The following is a 17,603-nucleotide window of genomic DNA, read 5'->3' on the forward strand; positions in this document are numbered from 1 at the left end:
GGAAACAGCCCGTGAGTCAGCTACTACCTGCGCTTGAAGACCAGCGGCAGGAACTGGAAGCTCTTGACAGAGGACGAAAACAAAGCACCAGCCTCACCCGGAACGAACGGGATTGTGATTGTGAGCGTGCTGCAATGACTGGGCACGGACAAAAGAGTGTTGGGGGGGTTGGTGGAAGAGCGGTCCTAGTCACACTTATAGGCAGCATAATTAGTTTGAGCAGCATGAGTGCGGTATTACCCCCATTTCATACTCCAAGGAAGAATGTGTGGCTTACGATCGCAAACAGGACCGGCCAGACATCGTTCTGTCTGTCTATGGGCAAGGTGGGTGACCCTTTTAGGACATGTTTAATCGGTGTCCCCACCTGGAGGGCAGAGGAATTCAAGGCATATGTTGGTAACAAGACAACCTTGAATTTCACGGCCGTCGATAAGACCAGAATGGCCCCAGAGTTAAATAAGTGGCAACGTAATGGAAGGTGGCAGTGTCGTATTATCCTGGCCTTAAACAAAACCCTAAATTCAGACCCTGAGGAGTTGGATCTCTTCGGCTGTATGGCCGCCAGCGCCTCAGAAAAAGATACGGGCGGGTATGTCAACTTCCTTCCCCCTGTGGGGATGCTCACTGAGCGGTCATCAAAATGGGTAACCTTGAATTCCGCCTTAAGCAGCGGTGACGTGCATGGCCAGGTGTATACGAACTGCAACGCAACAAGCCACATAACAGCGAAAGCACTGCCGCCTGGTATATTTCTGATATGCGGGGATAGGGCCTGGAACGGCGTGCCACGCATCCTGCGTGGAGGCCCGTGCTACCTGGGGAGATTGAGTCTGTTCCACCCCAATCTCACCCAACTGCAGAACTTGGTCTTGATGAAGCGCGGGCGGGGCAGAAGGAGTGTGCATGAGCTAGAGTGCAAGGACATTGGCGATCCCGTATTTTGGTCAGGCTTCCGGCAGCTGGCGACTGCTACGCTACTGCCGGGAGCCGCTGGGCTTAAGGCGATGAAATTGGCGGAGCAATTGGCTTGTTGGACCAAAAATGAGTTAACTATTACATCACGAGTACTAGATGAGATGTCTCAGGATGCACTGAGCATAAACCACGCTGTGTTACAAAATAGGGCCGCTATAGATTTCTTGCTCTTAGCTCATGGACATGGGTGTGACGAGTTTGAGGGGATGTGTTGTCTCAATCTTACCGACCATTCACAATCAATCCACGCGCGTATACGAAACATTCAGAATGGGCTATATAAGCTGAAGCAGGAGAATGGCCTTGGCATTGACGGGTGGCTTCGGGGGCTGGGGATCGGGCCCTGGTTGGCAGCAGGATTAAAACAACTGATTACCATAGGCATTGTGGGTATGTTCCTATTGATTTGTGGGCCTTGTATACTACAATGTATCCTAGCTCGGGTACAGAAAATGGTTGATCTATTATTTGAAAGAAGAGGGGGAGGTGTTGGGGCCCTTGCGGTACTTCAGAACAATAATCTATATGAAATATAGAGTATGGAACTACACTGTTTAGGATTAGTTGCTTAGCACAACTTGCTTAGCATAAGTAGCTAAATTTGCTGAAGCCTTAGGCCTCAGACTGTAGCTGCTGCTATGTGCTTTGAAGTAGTTTACCAAGGACACTGGTGCAGCTGGGAATGATACATCCTGAGAAAGTACAGATAAACTAGCAGAAGCCAGTGGGAACCAAGGTTAAGGGCTAGACAGCTTTGCCAAACAAGTAGCAAGGTACGAGGCATGACCGCTGTGTGCGTGATCGGTGCAATGATTGGCTACCTGTGACATAATCTGTATGAACCACAAATCAAGGGCCAGAGCGCCGAATACTTGTACTTATAAAATAGGCAAATTGCTGAATAAAGATGGAATTGAACCTGCATTTTGTGAATGCGTATGATTCATTCCCGTCACTCCCGCGGACCGCGACACTCCAGGATGCAGCTTGTGACACTGTGACTTGGTGTTCCAGAGAACACAGAGCTGCATGCTACACCTTGCCCAGTGGATTGCACACTTGGGAGCTGGAAGGCTCTGCCTGTCCCCCTTGGGTGGCCCTGGGCCCTCAGCTTGTTGGAGCCAGCCATGCAGCATTGCAAAGGCAGACACAGGTCTGGCAGGGAGCAGCACAAACAGATGCATTGCCCTGCCACTGCTACAGCCAGGAAGCCCAAGCATGACCCCCCCACCACACCTCCAGCCTCCCGGGTGTCTGTAACCAGATGGAAAGATCCGCATGTGGTCTTCTGTAACCAGGCAGCGCCTTCCCTGCTCAGACTGGTTGCAGTAGGAAAAGCCCCCTTTTGGCCCCAAACCCAGAAGTACTCTCACCTACCTAACGAACCTCCAAATAGGCAAGCAGTACCAGACTTCCCATGATCATTGCTATTGCCACAGCTCTGCCCTCCCAAGGCTTCTTGCCTGAATCCCTGACTGCCCCAAACAGCACCTTCCTCTGAGTCCAAGAGGGACAGGATGGGCATCTCTGCACACCTTTAGTGGCCTCCAGCCTGGCCCAGCTCCCTCTGTATCCTGCTGCACCTGCATGGCTCATGGTGAGCAGTGGATCTGGCTTTCAGAGCCAGCAGGCTTGATGAGACCAGATGGCATGGGGCAGACTGTGAAATGACACTGCTGCTGCTGCTCCTGGGCTTCTGGGGTGTCCAAGTGACAGGCAAAATGGGGGGTTGCATTTGCACTGCCAGACTAACGAGCAATCCTAGTCTCAGCAGCATGATCTTCTGCAGCACTGTTTTCTGCTATGGCCTTCCAAAGGCAGTGGAGAGGTATAGGCCAGGAGATCCAGGAGAACAACCCAAAATATATTTGCACTGTGAGAAGGTTGGTAGCCCACCGGTCCAGGAGGACTGGCAAGGCCAGGGCACAGCACACACCCTGGGCATCTCTGCATTGCCATCTCATCCCCCCAGCCACAGCAAGCCCCAGTGTGCAGCCAGGCCTCATACTGGCTTTCATCTGTCCTATGACAGGATATGCCAACACCAGCCCCACATGGCTCCTTTTTCCAAGGTATGCATTTGGATGCTTCCTAAATCCTGCTGGGCTCTTGGCTGCCCCACAGCAATGAGCTTCCAGCCCCAGTAGCTCCTTGGCAGCTTCTCTTAGCTCAGCTCAACTAGCTAGCATTGGTTTGAGGTGGTATCTAAAGCCAAGCAGGGAGCACTGAATGCTCTCTCCCACCAGATATTTCCTCCATGGAAATACTAGCCCTGGTCAAGTTGACCTAGGACAGAGAAATCCCTGCTCCAGTGGTGGGGGGATGGTACAAGGATGCAGGTAGGAGACCAGTTAAACAGTGGAAGCAGTGGCCAGCCACAGTGCTGTGCAGAGCAGGATGCGCACACTGCGGTGCAGGGCAGGATGCACACAGTGCAGTGTATGCTGCCCGCCCCCAGCCGGGGGTTTCCCCGGGGCTCTCCGCCCCCGGCTGCCGGGAGGCCGGCAGCGCGGAGCAGGCGACGGGCGTGCCCTCTCCCAGTGCCTGCCCCGGGGGCGGTGCCGGCAGCGCGGCCCCTTTAAGAGCGGCGGCGGCGCCCCCTGGCGGGCGGCGCGCGGCATGCTGCGGGGCCGGGGCGCGCGGACGGCGGCGGGACCCCCCCGCTCGCTGCCGCCGCCGCCGCCGCCGCCGCCGCCGCCGCCGCCGCCGCCGCCGCCGCCGCCTCCTGGGCCGGAGCCCGGCTCGCCGCGCCGCCTCGGGGCGCTAAGCACCGCGCAGCTCCGCGCCTTGCTGCACGACGAGCCCCGACTGCAGCGCGTCGTCCTCCTCAGCAGGAAGGTACGGGCGGGGCCGTCCAGGTCCGGCACCTGCTCCGGCCGGGGGCCGCGGGGGATTCCGGAGGGGGGTGGGCAGGCGGGCCCCGGAACCCCCCCGCGACTGGCCGTTGAGCCCTATACCGGCGGGGGGGCTGGGCCATGTGCTGTCCGCAGTGCCGGGCCCCGTACTGGGGACCCTGCCGGCACACTATCCCCGGGAAAGGGGTGTCTGCCGGAGCGCTATACCGGGGGCTGGGAGGGGAGATGTGCTTCGTCCCTTGCGCTCTCCGGGGCCCTGCCGGCGCCCTGTACCGCGGTGGTGGTGGGGGGGTGCGGGCTGTGCCCCTTGTGCCCCCGCCCGCCCCCCCCCCCCCCCGGTGAGTTGGGTTTCTGTTTCCTCGCGCTTCGCTGTGCCCCGTCGGCAGAGACGGAAGCCTTGCGCTAATCAGAACGAAACTGACTGAACTGCCGGTGGCTTTGGTGCAGGTGTCCCGGAGCCCCCCGCTGGAGGGGGGATTCCCGACGAGTCAAGGTCGTATTAAGGGTAACATCTTTAATGGTAATGTCTCGGTCCTCCCACGCCAGGAGATGAAGGGGTTTTGCAGCAGCCAGGTCAATCTGCCGCAACAGCGTAGCAAGGAGCCCTTGTGAACTGAAGGTTGTGTTCAGTTCCCCAAGAAGGTGTGAGGCCACAGAGGGAGCTCTGCCGGCGGCACACGCCAGGTCGCCACAGCAGCTCCAGGCAGTGCTGGAGGATGTGCAGCTGTCCCACACGAGGGGGGCTTTTCCAGCATGTGAGGCTGGAGCTGAAAGGGCTGCCTGCAGCCCAGGTGCTGGGGCAGTGTGTGACATTAACTGCAGGGAGAAGGGACTTGACTCTGCAGTCCTCAGCCACCAGCTTTCATTGGTCTTTTCTTGGTCAGAGACTTGAAATCCTAGTATCTGGCCTGGTGCACCACTTACTTGGCGAGACTGAGCTTCCCCCCCCCCCCCCCCCCCCCCCCCCCCCCGCAGAGCTCAAGTTCTCAGTAAAACAGCAAAACCCAACACCTTTGTTAGGACAGTTGCAGTGAAAACTTTGCCTGGGTGCGTAAGCCTGCAGTTGACTCTGGGGCTTCTGTTGCTGCTTAGGGTTTTGGCAGGCCATCACGTGCCAGGCAGTTGTTCAGTGCCTGCTCTGAACTTTGGGCCACAGGAAACCTGAGCAGCGCCACATCCGCTCCCTCTGCTGCTGTCACTGGGGAGGCAAACTTGAGCTTTTAGTGGTGGGGAGAAGGCTGCAGAGGAACAGCAGGCAAGGAGAAAACAGCCGAGAGGAATGCCAGTGCTTTGAGTGCAATTCAGGGACAACCTCTGTCTGGGATCTTGCCTCCATGGGGGGCTGGTTGTGACTCCCTGGCTGTGGTGACAGCAGCACCCCTTGCCATGCCAGCCACCCTCGGGTTAATTTCCCTGGCTCTGCCTTTGCACAGAGGCTGCTGAAATAAATCAAGCATGTTCTTTAGGCCCCAGCAGTTCCTGGTGTTTCTCAGCAGGAATCAGGTCAAGTTATTTTTGAAGTCTTTCTTAGCCTGTTTCCAGCAGGAAAGAGGCATGGGGATGGTGCAACAAGAGAGGGTTTGCCCTGTATGGGGAGAGACCCTGTCCCTTGGAGGATTGCCAGCTCTAAGCATCTCTGGCCATTTCTCCCAGCACTGACTTCATGTCCCTGCAGTTCCAGAGTCTGCAGCTGGAGCGGGAGATGTGTTTGGTCTCAAACTACACCCTGGCCAAGGAGAACCTGTCCCTGCGCCCGCAGCTGGAGAACGGGAAAGCTTCCTTAGCCATCAAGTACCAGGAGCTGCGGGAGATACAAGAAGCATGTTGGGACAAACAGCAGCGACTGGGTGAGTGGGGCATGTCCAAGGAGGTGAGGGAGAACCAGGCCAAGTGTTTCTGGTAACTGGCATGCCCAAAGCATCTCACATTAACATGCAAGGGCCTGGGTGGCCTCAGCACCCTCAAAGCTGCCCCAGGAAATGGCCCAGCCTTGATCAGGAGTAGCAGTGGGCATGCTGCCTGTGGCATAGCCAGCTCTCGGGTGGGATGAGAGTAGCAGTGAGATGCAGACTCTAGCGTGTAGATGGCTCTGGAGATGTGTTTGAGGGTGTTTCAGTCTGGAGGGCAGTTCCCCTCGCACCTGGGTGTGAGGAAGGCCACAGCCCCCCGGCAGTGGGTGCATTAAGGGGAGGAGGTCTGTTAGCAGTCCCATTCTCTCCCAATGCAGGGGCCTACCTGGAGAAGTGGAGCCTGCAGAGTGCCCTGGGCCAGCTGCAAGCCAACCTCAATGCCTCTGAGGCAGAGTCAGAGGTGAGTCAGAAGAGATGCCTGGGCTGATGTTCCTTGCTCACCTGGGCCTTTGCTGTGGCCTCTTGTGTGCGAGGCCCTGGGGAACGGTCCACAGACCCAGGGTGGGCCCAGCCATCTGGCATCTGCCCTGCCTCCGGGCTCTTTCCACAGCATTCTCAGCTTGATGCTTCCCCAATCTCCATCCCCACAGGCACAGATGGAGCAGTTCCTGTCCCAGGACCTCCCCCTTGATGCCTTTCTGGAGTCCTTCTGCCAGAGCCGGACACGGTCCCACATCTGCCGGACGCAGCTGGAGAAACTGCAGGAGCTGCTGCAGAAGGACAAGTTGGGCAGGGTTCCTGCATGCCCTGCAGGGTGCCCAGGTGCCTCAGCCAGCCCAGCACGAGCCCACCTTGCTCCACTGCAGAGCAGAGCTGCCCCCAAAGACTTCCATCTCCACTATGGCTTCGTGCCTGCCTTTCTCATCCCTTCAGAGGCCTTTGTGCCCTTCCCTGTGCCAGCTGCACCTCCAAGCCACCATCTCCCAGCCCTGGGACACCAGCCACCAGCCCCACGGTCCAAAATCCCTGGTCCAGGCTCGCCACTGCACCTCCTCAGACACATCCCCTTGCTTAGCCCCCGGCCTTTCCGTGTGCAGCAGCTGCCACGCCAACAGAAGCAGGAGCCTCCACACCGGTAGCAGCACAGGGTCAGGGGATGTTCTTGCTCCTGGCCTTGCACGCCCACGGAGACTGTGCAAGAGCATCCTGGCTGGAGAGCAAATGGGGGTGGATATGTGGTATATGCACACCCCCAAGGGGCTGTGGTGTCTATGGGGCAGGATAGAGGGAAGTAGATGTTTGTGAGGGTATTGAGGAGCTTGAAACTTCAGCTGGGGTGGATGGAATGGTGCAGGTGGCCAGGCTGTGGGTGTTGCACTTGGGGAGCTATTGCAGGGGTCTCTGCCTCAGAAGCAAGATGAATAGTGATGGGAGGTGTGTGTGTGGCACGGGGAGGTTATAGGGACATCAGTGGGTCAGAAGGGGGCGAGAGATAGCAGGAGATAGCAGGGAAGAGGGCCCAGGAGATCAGAGCAGGCTGAGGAGCCCTGGCATTCAGCACTCATCACCAGGGTTGCAGCCAGCCTGCTGCACCATAGTGTGGGGGGGCTGTGCTCCTCTGGGGCCATGGAAGTATTGGCTGAGCTGCCCAGAAGCATTGGGAATGGCACACTTTCCAAATAAAGTTTTTTTTTCCAGGCTCTGGGTTCCCCCTTGGATTGGGCTGTGAATGGAGGCGAAGGGAGCAGGCCAGGCAGTGGGGAGGAACAGTTGGTTGCAGGGGACGCTTACCAGCCTTGGAGAGGACTGGCAGTGAAGGAAGGTCCCTTTGCCTGGAGAGAACCTTGGCATTGCCTCTGAGCTTGGCACAGTGAGCAGAGGGGCCAGGCCATGGGTCCAGGCACAGCAGGGAACTCAGGTTTCCCCCCAAGCGAGATGCCCCTGACTCACCTCCCAGGAGTTTGGACTCATGTGTTGAATGGTCATGGTAACTGGAGACATCTCATGGTGACAGCCAACCATCCCCTCATCCCCCTGGAGTGAGGTTAAACCCACCAGATTTAACCCCACAGACAGCCTGGGTTGCTCATAACTGGAGCAGATAGTCTCATGGTCCTGTGCACAGCCCTGGTGCCATCCTGCCTCACTAGTACTGCAGCCAGCCCACCTCCAGTATCTTTGGCACCTCCTCCCCATCCACCCTTCTTGCACTGACTGTGGCTTTGGCAACCACTGGCGAAGGTAACAGGAGACCTGAGCTTACCCTATTTCATCCCAGACTCCTGTTGCTTGCTTTAACCTCACACTCATGGGGAATGAGACAAGGTTGGGAAGAAGCAGAGTTATGGGCGAATAGACCTGGTTCCTCCATCTGATGCTCCTGCCCTCTCCCCTCTTTGGGGTGTCTTTTGTGGTGCTGCTGCTCTTTTCCAGCCTTTGATTTGGTTTCAGGCTCTTCCCATGCTTTTAACCCCTGTCTGGTTGCAGGGTTTTTTTTGTTTTTTTTTCTTCTTGCTCAGCTGCCTACCCACTCACCAGCTTGGTGCTGTCACAGAGCCACTTTGGAAATGAAATTTAAAGCAGCACCTGGGCCCTGGCTCTGGCCACAAAGTACCCTGAAACGCATGCTGTGCAGTGTCTATTCACCCCCTCCCACTGCCCAGCTTGTGCAGCCACAACAAGAGCACCTGCACCCAGCAGGGAGATGTGCACCACTGCTCCCCTGCACCCACAGCATCACCCCATACCCCAAACTCCAACCCTGATGCACGGGGCTGGGGCTGGTCATCCAAACTGGATGGTTTAACCTGTTAAAACAGGTTTATGAGTAGGATAAACCAGAGGGCCAGCCATTGAGATGAATGTCATGGATTTATTCAAAAACTGTAGGTTGGCTATCAAGGAGACTAGGTGGCCGAAGTACTTGGGGTTTTGCAAGCACCTACTGCTTTTCTGGGTCCCAGCAGGCTCAGCTGGGGTTCAGCCCTTAAACAAAAGGCACCCGAACATGGCTGATAGCCGCAGCCAGGCTCTGACTTGCTGCACACCAGCATGGTGAGAAGAAGGGAGTATAGTGGGCTAATGACCACAGATCAAGTGCTTGGCTGGGTTCCAGTGCCAACCCCACAGGGCTAACGTGACCAGGGAACAGAGCAAGGACAGGACAGCAGTTCAACCCTCAGTGTGAGGCTTTATTGGAAGGGAAGGGGGTTTTAGACAACAGCTACCAAGGTATCTTGCTCTCTCCCCCTCCCCGCCCCCTGCTCTGCCCAGCAGCCAGATGTGGGCGCCCAGGGTCTGAGCAGGGTGGCCTGTGTGCAACCTGGAGGATGAGGGTCCCTGGCTATGGTCCTCACAGCCCTTGCTCTAGGGTTTGTGCTGGTGCTTTCACACTTGGACATTGTCGTCTGTGCCTTGCACACTCTGCAACAATGCTCATCATGGCTGTGGCAGGACCCATGGCCACCGAAGCCAAGTGCCTCCAGGTCCAGCTCCCCATAAAGGAAGGAAGAGCCCTGCTGGTGTCCCCAGAGAGGGCATGGTGCCAGGATGATTAGTGCCTATGCCACAGTATTGCCCTGGGAGCATTGTCACCGTGTCATGGGGAGGTAGGATGTGCACAACCAGTCCCAGAGGGCCTCATTGGTCCAAACCAGCATCTTCTAAAAAGTAATTCTGGTCTTTGCATTGTTCCCCTCATTGTGGCCACAAGGCAAGTCTCTTCCTGGAGCAAGCTTCATTTGGGACCATCTCAGTGCTGTACCTGGAGGTGGCTGGGATGTACAGGCAGCCCCCTCCTGCCCTGTTCCTTAGTGTTCCCCATACAGTTCACTGGGCTGCCCCAAGGGCTCCTCTGGAGGCTGTGGTGAGATGACTGGGAGCAGCATGGGGATGCAGGGACCCAGGAAACACATGCATGTGCTGAGCCACAAGGGCTGTGCAACTGCACACAAGAAGCCAAGCCAGCTGAAAGGCAGCCAGACACAACCAGTGGGTCATCCCCTGTCCCGGTCCCTGCCTTGCATGGCTCCCTAGGACCAGACACCCCCCAGGCGATGACTGTATGGGTTTATCAGTAGCTCCAGGACAACCTGCCCCACTCCTTCACTGGGGTCAAGCAGGCATCAGGTTACCTTACTGCAGCAACAGATCTGGCTCCATGAGCGTGAAACCTCAGGGGGAGCAGCTGCCTCCCTCTAGCCCTCAAAAGGAGAGCATGTCTCACTGAAGCTAATGGCACCAAAGGTAACAGTCCAAAGGACAAGGTAGCCTGGGAGCCTTCCCCGGGCTGTTGTGGCCCTGGCTGGCTTGCTTGGCAGGTCTTGTTTGTAGGAGCCCAGCAGCATCCCTAGGCACTTGCCCTGGGTCAGGCAGGAGTAAGGTGCAGTGGCCAGGCCCTGGGCCACCCCCTGCAAGCCCTGGCCTCCTGCCAGGCTGGCGACCACTGCCCTGTGGCCAGGCGCCTTTAACCACATCCACATTTGGCTCCAAGTGCTGGGAAACTGCCGGGAAAGGCAATCCCCTGTTTCAGGGAGGTTCATCCAGGCCCCAAACCTGAACCTGGTCCCATTATAACCCCTGCGCAGTTTGGAGTATTTCCTGCTGCGGGCAGGCAGCCATACCCTCCCACCAGGAGCTCCCGGTTGCAGTGGTCCCAGCGGGGGAGCATGTGTATAGTGTTAGTGCATCACGAGCCCAGTACCGTTGGGTCTTTCTCCCTCTTTGCTCCCAGGGCAAGTGGGTCAGCAGCTCTCCATGCAGGCAGCCCCAGTTCCTTACATGGGCAGACCTGGGCTGGGGACAAAATCCAGCATGGGGCATAAGCCAGGGACATCAGTAATGGGCAGGAGTTGGCAGCACCAGTGCTCCTGCAGGACACAGTGGCTCTCCCCACCAGGGCCCATGCCCTGAGTACTTCTTGCCCCACAGGGCCACAGCGAGGCCTGCTCAGTGGCGTGTGCAGGGGTTAATGTGCTTCCAGCCACACCGGGGAGAAGGAAGCAGTGCCACGGCGCCTGCGCCTGCATTCATTCCTGCAGTGGGCCATCTGTCAGCTGGTGTGCAGCCAAGCTGGTGAGGGGTGGGCTAGAGAGCAGCCCCTACTGGCCCCACGGCCCTCCCCAGCCTGCATCCAGGGCTTTTTGGAGGCCAGGCTGGTTGGGCAGCAGTCCCCAGCCCAGCAGGGACAAGGTGCCTGGGAGAGGAGTGTTCCCCCTGACACAGGCAGGCTAGAAGGGAAATCCTTTGAGCTGTAAGCCCTGGCTGCTGGGGGGGAGCAAAACCCTGGGCTGGGGCCAGCCAGCAAGGGGTGGTACCACAGCAAACTTGGCCGCTGGCTGGGCTTCCAAGCGCAGCAAGCATCTGGCGCAGGTGGTAGGGCTGTTAATAGGAAACTCTATTAACAGAGGAGTTGCTGCAGGGGATGCTGCCTACAGGAGAGGGAGCCAGCCCCCACAACCCATGGGTGCTGCCAACTATGCAGCCCTTTCTGGGACCTCTCCAGGGGGGTACAGCCCCTACAGGCTGAGCAGCAGCAGGACGGGGGTGTGGAGCCCTGTACAGAGACCCCAGGCAGCAGGTGAAGGTCGGGAGGACGGACACCACTGGAGCCATGGGCCTGGATCAGCCAGGAACCCAGGGCAGGCGAGGATTTAAGCCATGCCAAGGGCTGCCCCCTCACACCCCTCTGTGGGGGGGCCAATGGCCCTTTCACCCCCAGTGCTGCTCAGGTCCCTGCTCTTTGCTCTCACACAGTCTACAGCTCTGTTTCACTCTGCCCTTGATGCCCCCAGCCCAGCTGGCATCCTCAAACACTTGCCAAGGGCCAGGCTTAACTTTCTCCTTCCCAAAGAGCAGCCCAGCTTCTCCAGATGGGGGGAAGAGGTCCTAGTTAGGCACCGAGCCTCTGTGTCCACAGGCTGCACCTCTCAGCAGCCGACGCAAGCAATCTGATGCCCTCCACCCCGCAATTACAAGAAGGTCAGCCCGCAAGAACAGGGTTGGGATGGGATGGGACAGCCTGGGGACAACAGCATGGCTGCAGCCCCTTCCAGCCAGCACACAGAGGCCTTCACAGGCAGCACATTAGCCCCAGCAATTCCTCCAGTTCCAGGAGGAACCAAGGCTCCACGTGACAGGAACCAGAACACTTAACAGTGCCTGCAAGGGCGTGCATGTGCAGTGGTAGTGTTGGGGGGCCTGGGAGCCCAGTAAACATAGTATTGCCCTTATTGGTATGATGTCGTGGGCTCTGTACTGACTCTGCCAGGCCTCAGGACTGAGGCTGTCAAGATTGCGTCATTCAAACTTGTCTCAGTTTACCTGGAGCTTTTTTCAACTTTGTTAGATGTAACAGCATCTAACTACCATGTGGCTGTTAACTAATTAGTTTTGCTTCCCTTTTACAGTAGTGCGGTGTGATGTCTTTTGTTAATAATTCTGATATGGGAAGTAATAACAAGCAGATATGCTCACAGAATAAATAATCTCTGGCCCTGGGATGATGATGCAGGGTAGAGGTGTATGGGCCTGACAACAGAGGCCTTGAAGGTGTGGTGATAGCTGAGGCCCATTCAACAACTCACCCATGAGCAGTTCCTCACATGAACACAAACTTAAGAGCTGGCAACAATGGTTGCAGTGGTAACGGAGCAAAGAACCAGTGGTCAGTATGCATACAACACACCATATACTGCAAAGGCAGATGCAATGTGGGTTGCAGAGCAATGAAGAAGGGAGAGGGGGTAGAGTGTGATAGAAAACATACAAAACATGGACCCAGTGGACTCTAGGATGAGGAGGAAGAAATTCCCACCATGAACATCACATTCCTCCCAGAGAAGGCCTCAGGATGCTGACAGCTCCCAATAATCCTCACCCTGACTGAAACCGCCCTCCTCAGCACCCAGAGGGCAAGTACTAGGAGGTGGGCTATATAACAACTGTACCTGCAGCATATTACTGAGATTTCCTTTGCAGTAATTAGATATCGGGACTTAGAATCATTGTAACTGGACTAACAGTTACTGTCTGCCACATTTTGCTGATTCTGAAGAAACTCTCAAACAGACTAACAATGAATTATTGGCCTCACTTATATGGTATGTTCCCCTTTCTGCCCACAACAACAGTGGGGGGCTCAACTGTGGGGACTGAGCCCAGTGTCAGCAGCACCAAGCGCCACCATCTCTCCTGCGTTTGGCTATGGCATCTTTCAGCAGCTTCTTCTCCAAATGGTGGCAAATCCTGCAGTAGACCTGGGAATGGAAGTAAAGCCCTATATTCCCAGCTGTAACCTCCACCTGCAACTGCCTGGCCTAGTGATGGAAGGTGCAGACCAGAGCAGCAGGCAGTTGTAGCCATATCTGAGTCCAGCACAGAGCACAGCACCCCAGGGGAACCCAGCAGAGCTGGCAGAGGGCAACCCACCAATGAACCTCACTCCCAGGGGAGCCCCCACATGGGAGATCTGCCCCACACCTTTGCACACAGCCTAGGCATGCCTGGGAGACCACTGTCAACCACCATATAACCCCATGGGGAAGCAGCAGGGAAAGCTGCCCTTCTCCAAAATGCAGGAGATGGGCTCTGTGTTTTAAAGAAATGACCCTCTGTGACTTGGCATCCCCAAGGATCTTTCCTGTTGTCCTTAGGAGAGTACAAGGGAAAGTGAACTCCCCTTGGCTCTCGCCGATCTGTTCTGGCCTTCTCCCTGTCTGAAGACAGTTCTGTAACCCTCCCCAATTGTTCAGCATCCCACCAAGATGTGCAGTGATTTTTTGTCAACAGTACTATAATCACTGCCACAGGAGAGGTGGAACATGGGGTTTAAATATGGAGCAGGTCCCTATGCAGCAAGCGTTACACATCCTATCATTCCTGCTTTTGCTGTAATTTCCTCTCCTTTTTCACTTTGAGGTTCAGTTCCTGGTGGGCTTGTACAGCTCACACAATCCCCTGCCATTATATCACTGCTGTCATGGTTAGACACAGCTGGATTTCCTCTAGCGCTTATGCTACAGTCACCCCACAAGGACTGCTCTCACCTGGCTAAAGGAAAATTGCAGGAAATCCAGTTGCTTTTGGCACCTCTCCATCAGGGAAAGAGAAGAACTATTAAACCAGATGACAGTGTTGACACAAGAAAACAAAAGGGCAGAAACTTGGTGTGCTGGGAAGAAATTTGGTCTATGAATTTGGACTAGCTCCAGCCACTACCTGTCTGAGCTTCGGAAATCCTTCCTGGAAAAGCCAAGCATACAGGCCTGACCAGCATGGAGGTGGCACTCTGGAGAGCTATACACTATAACATCCTGAGTGATAGACTGCATATCTCAAAGGATCCCTTCATACCCTACATGCCATGCTTACTTCTCCTACCAAATTCCACATGAAAACTAAACTCTGCCTTGCAGCATTTGCTCACTCCTCTCCAGAGACAGCGGTGAGCACAGTGGGTGCTTTGGAACTGCAGAGCAACCCAGGTATGTTAGAGGAGGCACAGTGCAGGTCTGCAGCAGGCAGGAATGAAGTCTGCAAAGGCCTGAGGAGACCCATTTTTCCCACTGACTGCAAGCAGCATATCCATCCTCCCCAACAGGGCCTTGGAGTAAACAGGAATCCCCCATCTTCCTCATCCTGCTGCAGTCACTGCATGAAAATACCAGCCTGTCCCGTACCCTCCAGTTTCCAGGAAGTATAAAGAATATTTACCACCCGAGCCCATCAAAAGAAAGAGATGTGTCATTTCATCACCAGTTTATGAGATGGATAACTTTAATGTTCAATATCTGTCAGGGAGACCTGAGGAAGAATCAGCAATACTGTATTGCCCAAACCATCCATTCTAAGGCACACAGATTAGTTCATCCTGGGTATTTCACCCCCCACATTTCAGACACAAGCATCAAACACAGAGCAGAAGAGTCACCTGGCTTACTGGAACAGCTCATCTCCTTTCTCAGAGTTAAGGAGCAGAGCAATGCAGGCAGCACAGCAACTAGCCATGTTTCCCCCTGCTCCAGTTCAAGAGGGGAACACCACAGCATCTTGCCAACTGCTCAGCACTGCATGACACCAGACCCTATCTTTGCCTGGCAGGAGGCTTGCAGCTGGATATGGGGCCTGCCTGCAGGAACAGCCTACACCTTCTGGTCCTCATCACTACATATGTATTAAAGAAAGGTCAACCCAGGGGACACACACTGCCCCTCCTCCCCATCCCCCCAGCCTTTGGCAGGGCTGCTTTAAAAACCCACAGGCCGTGACAGTGGGAATTAGAGAGGTGTTCCCATGTAATGCACACCACTTCCCATGGCCTTCCCTAGTTCTTCCAGCCCGGAAGAGAATGTTACCTGTCAAACCCTGTCTGGGGAGCAGCCTCTGATCTTTCAAGTGACTTTGCTTACAGCATGAAAGAGCACCAATGAGTGACACAGAGCCACAATTCTGGAGTCTTTCACCCCATGTCCAACACCCTAGAAGGCCAGACTCCTTGTGCTCTTCACAAGCTGACATTTCAGGACTAGAATCCCTCATACGGGGTAGACGAACAACCACAGGGAGTCCTGGTAAGCTCTCTTTCCGCCCCTGAGTTAAGTTGACTCCAAACACACAGCAGTCTCTGGAGCCTGTAGTTGGAAGCAGTATAATTCTTTCCAGAAGCAGCTCTCAAGAACCCAGATGAAAACTCTCCTGTACCAGTTATATGCCACCATATACTCTATACCAGTACATACTACATGCTCTGCTACGCTACCGCCTTAAGCTTGTTGCAGTATCACAGAACTCAGCAGCTGGAATAAACAAGGCATTTGTTTTTAACATGTCCATGTTGGGAGAAAACATAACCCAGGAACACTGTAGTGAGAGAGGGCGGCTTGGCTTCTGTGCAGATGTCTGCCAGCCAGGCCCAGCAAATCCAGTGCAAATAAACACATGTGAAATCTTTGGCACACTAAGACTTGCAGTCCTATGTTATAGCAAGCTTTCACTCACTCCACATAATACAAACATAACATAGGTGAAGCCTTCACCCAAAGAGAGACAGAAGCTCTAAGAACACAATCTTTAGTTCCTAAAGCACTTCAGTACTTAAACAGGCAAATATTCTAAGTGCAAATGATGCTTAAACACATATAAAACACAAATAATGCCGTTCTGTACCCAGAAATGTACCACTCCAAGCCATTAAGGCCTGTATAAAATGGTCTTGTGCAAAGTTCCTGTCAAACCCCAGACAGGAGAGGCTGTTCTTAACATAGAAGTGTTTTGGGTAGCATCTCCAGGTAGAAGCAGGTGGTGTCACATGCTGACCAGGACATGGGCAGCCACCAGCCCAGGCTTCATTCTTCCAGGAATGACAGATGAATATGAGACCTCTGCACTCACCAGGAAGTGAAGCCCTGAAGAGGGACAGACAAGAGTAATGACACAGTCTGGAGACCAACACTCCTGAAACTCCCCACAGATGTGGTAATAACAAGTGTGAAAGCACACACGGTGGCAGGGCTCAGTGACAGATTTTGGAAAACCATAGGGAGCAAGATGAGTGACAGCATCACCTATGAAAACACACAGCATACAAACACTGTTGGCAACTATTTAATCTCCACTGAGGCTCAGGAGCACAGGTGCACAGTTCCTGCCAGGGTCAGACAGCAGTGCCAGCAGTGGGGATATAGTCACAAGTCTGTGAAGTCATAGTCAGTCTGTGGTCCATGAACCACATTTGCGTACCTTGTGCTGTTTCTGAGGTCATACCAGCAGATGGAGCACATCACAGCCTATAGAGCAGAACCCCCGTGCGGTACCTGCTGGTCACACACAGGTGACGCTGGTGGAGGGGACACATTATAGCCATAAAGTTGTGCCTGCCGGTCACACACATTGTCTGAAGGTCACACTGGTGGAAGGGACACATCACAGCCACTCACTGCCCATTGCTCACACCTGGTGTCTGAAGGTCACACTGGCAGAGGGGACACATCACAGTCTGTAGAGCACTGCCTATGCACAGTGCCTGCTGGCCACACACTGTGTCTGTCACGCTGCAGAGAGGACATGTCACAGCCTGCAGAGCAGAGACCACACATGGCTGCCAGTCACATACCCTGCCCGCCCATCACACTGGCGGAGGAGACAGCTCACAGCTGGTGTACTGTGCCCAGCAGTCGCATTCCATGCCCGCCATGGTGGTGAAGCCAGGCTGGCAGCCTGGCAGCTCCCAGCGCTCTCCATGGGGGCCGGCCCCGCTGCTACTTGAGACCATAGAGCAGGGCGAACCCCAGGAAGAAGATGAGCCCAACAGAGAGGTCGGCCAGGAGGCGGAGGCGGCCACGGGCTGCGGCCTCCTCACGGTGGAGGCGCAGCTGCTCGCGGCGGGCCCGCAGCACCTGCTCCCGCTCCAGCTGCTCCCCATAGTGCGCGCGGTAGAAGGCGTCGAAGTCGAAGGGCGGCAGCACTGGGCTGCGGCGGCCGGCGGCCGTGGCAGAGGTGCGCGCCGGCGGCGGTGTCCGGGTGGGCGGCGGCGGGCGGCCCGAGGGCTTGGCGGCCCCCTGCAGGTCCTCGCGGCTGAGGAGGCCGCGGTCGTACTTGCGGCGCAGCGCGGTGCTGCCCAGCACCAGGTAGGCCTCGCTGATGGCGGCGAAGCGCTGGGCCGCCTCCGCGCTGCCCGCGTTGCGGTCCGGGTGGTACCGGAACGACTGCTCGTAGTAGGCCGTCTTGATCTGCGCCTGCGTGGCCGTGGCCGGGACGCCCAGCAGCTCGTAGAGGTCGCGCCGCGGCCGCGAGGCGCCGCCGTGGGACTGCGCGACGGCGCGGCCAGGTCGCGGGGCCCCCGCGGCAGCGGGCAGGAGGCGCCGCAGGCGGCAGCCCAGCGCCGCCGGCACCATAGCGGCCCGCGCGGCCTCCGCGCCGCCGC

General features: G+C 56.1%; 2 protein-coding genes across 2 annotated transcripts; one reads left to right on the forward strand and one right to left on the reverse strand.

Moving 5' to 3' along the window:
* Nucleotides 1–3,740: 3,740 nt before the first annotated feature.
* Nucleotides 3,741–7,383, forward strand: VPS37D (VPS37D subunit of ESCRT-I). The gene is made up of 4 exons (XM_067309610.1): nucleotides 3,741–3,816; nucleotides 5,509–5,680; nucleotides 6,061–6,143; nucleotides 6,334–7,383. Exons 2-4 carry the CDS (start codon nucleotides 5,536–5,538, stop codon nucleotides 6,820–6,822), a joined length of 717 nt encoding a protein of 238 aa, XP_067165711.1. The 5' UTR covers nucleotides 3,741–3,816; nucleotides 5,509–5,535; the 3' UTR covers nucleotides 6,823–7,383.
* A 7,057-nt stretch (nucleotides 7,384–14,440) lies between these two features.
* Nucleotides 14,441–17,589, reverse strand: DNAJC30 (DnaJ heat shock protein family (Hsp40) member C30). The gene has a single exon (XM_067309798.1). It carries the CDS (start codon nucleotides 17,572–17,574, stop codon nucleotides 16,939–16,941), a length of 636 nt encoding a protein of 211 aa, XP_067165899.1. The 5' UTR covers nucleotides 17,575–17,589; the 3' UTR covers nucleotides 14,441–16,938.
* Between the last annotated feature and the right edge of the window lie 14 nt (nucleotides 17,590–17,603).

Source organism: Apteryx mantelli, chromosome 22, assembly GCF_036417845.1.
Source record: "Apteryx mantelli isolate bAptMan1 chromosome 22, bAptMan1.hap1, whole genome shotgun sequence".
NCBI lineage: Eukaryota > Metazoa > Chordata > Aves > Apterygiformes > Apterygidae > Apteryx > Apteryx mantelli.

Excerpts from the sequence above, each read along its gene's own strand:
- VPS37D (XM_067309610.1), top strand. The coding sequence starts at position 5,536 with ATGTGTTTGGTCTCAAACTACACCCTGGCCAAGGAGAACCTGTCCCTG. Across the intron at positions 5,681-6,060 it reads GGACAAACAGCAGCGACTGG|GGGCCTACCTGGAGAAGTGG; the intron begins GTGAGTGGGGCA and ends CTCCCAATGCAG. Across the intron at positions 6,144-6,333 it reads CCTCTGAGGCAGAGTCAGAG|GCACAGATGGAGCAGTTCCT; the intron begins GTGAGTCAGAAG and ends CCATCCCCACAG.
- DNAJC30 (XM_067309798.1), bottom strand. The coding sequence starts at position 17,574 with ATGGTGCCGGCGGCGCTGGGCTGCCGCCTGCGGCGCCTCCTGCCCGCT.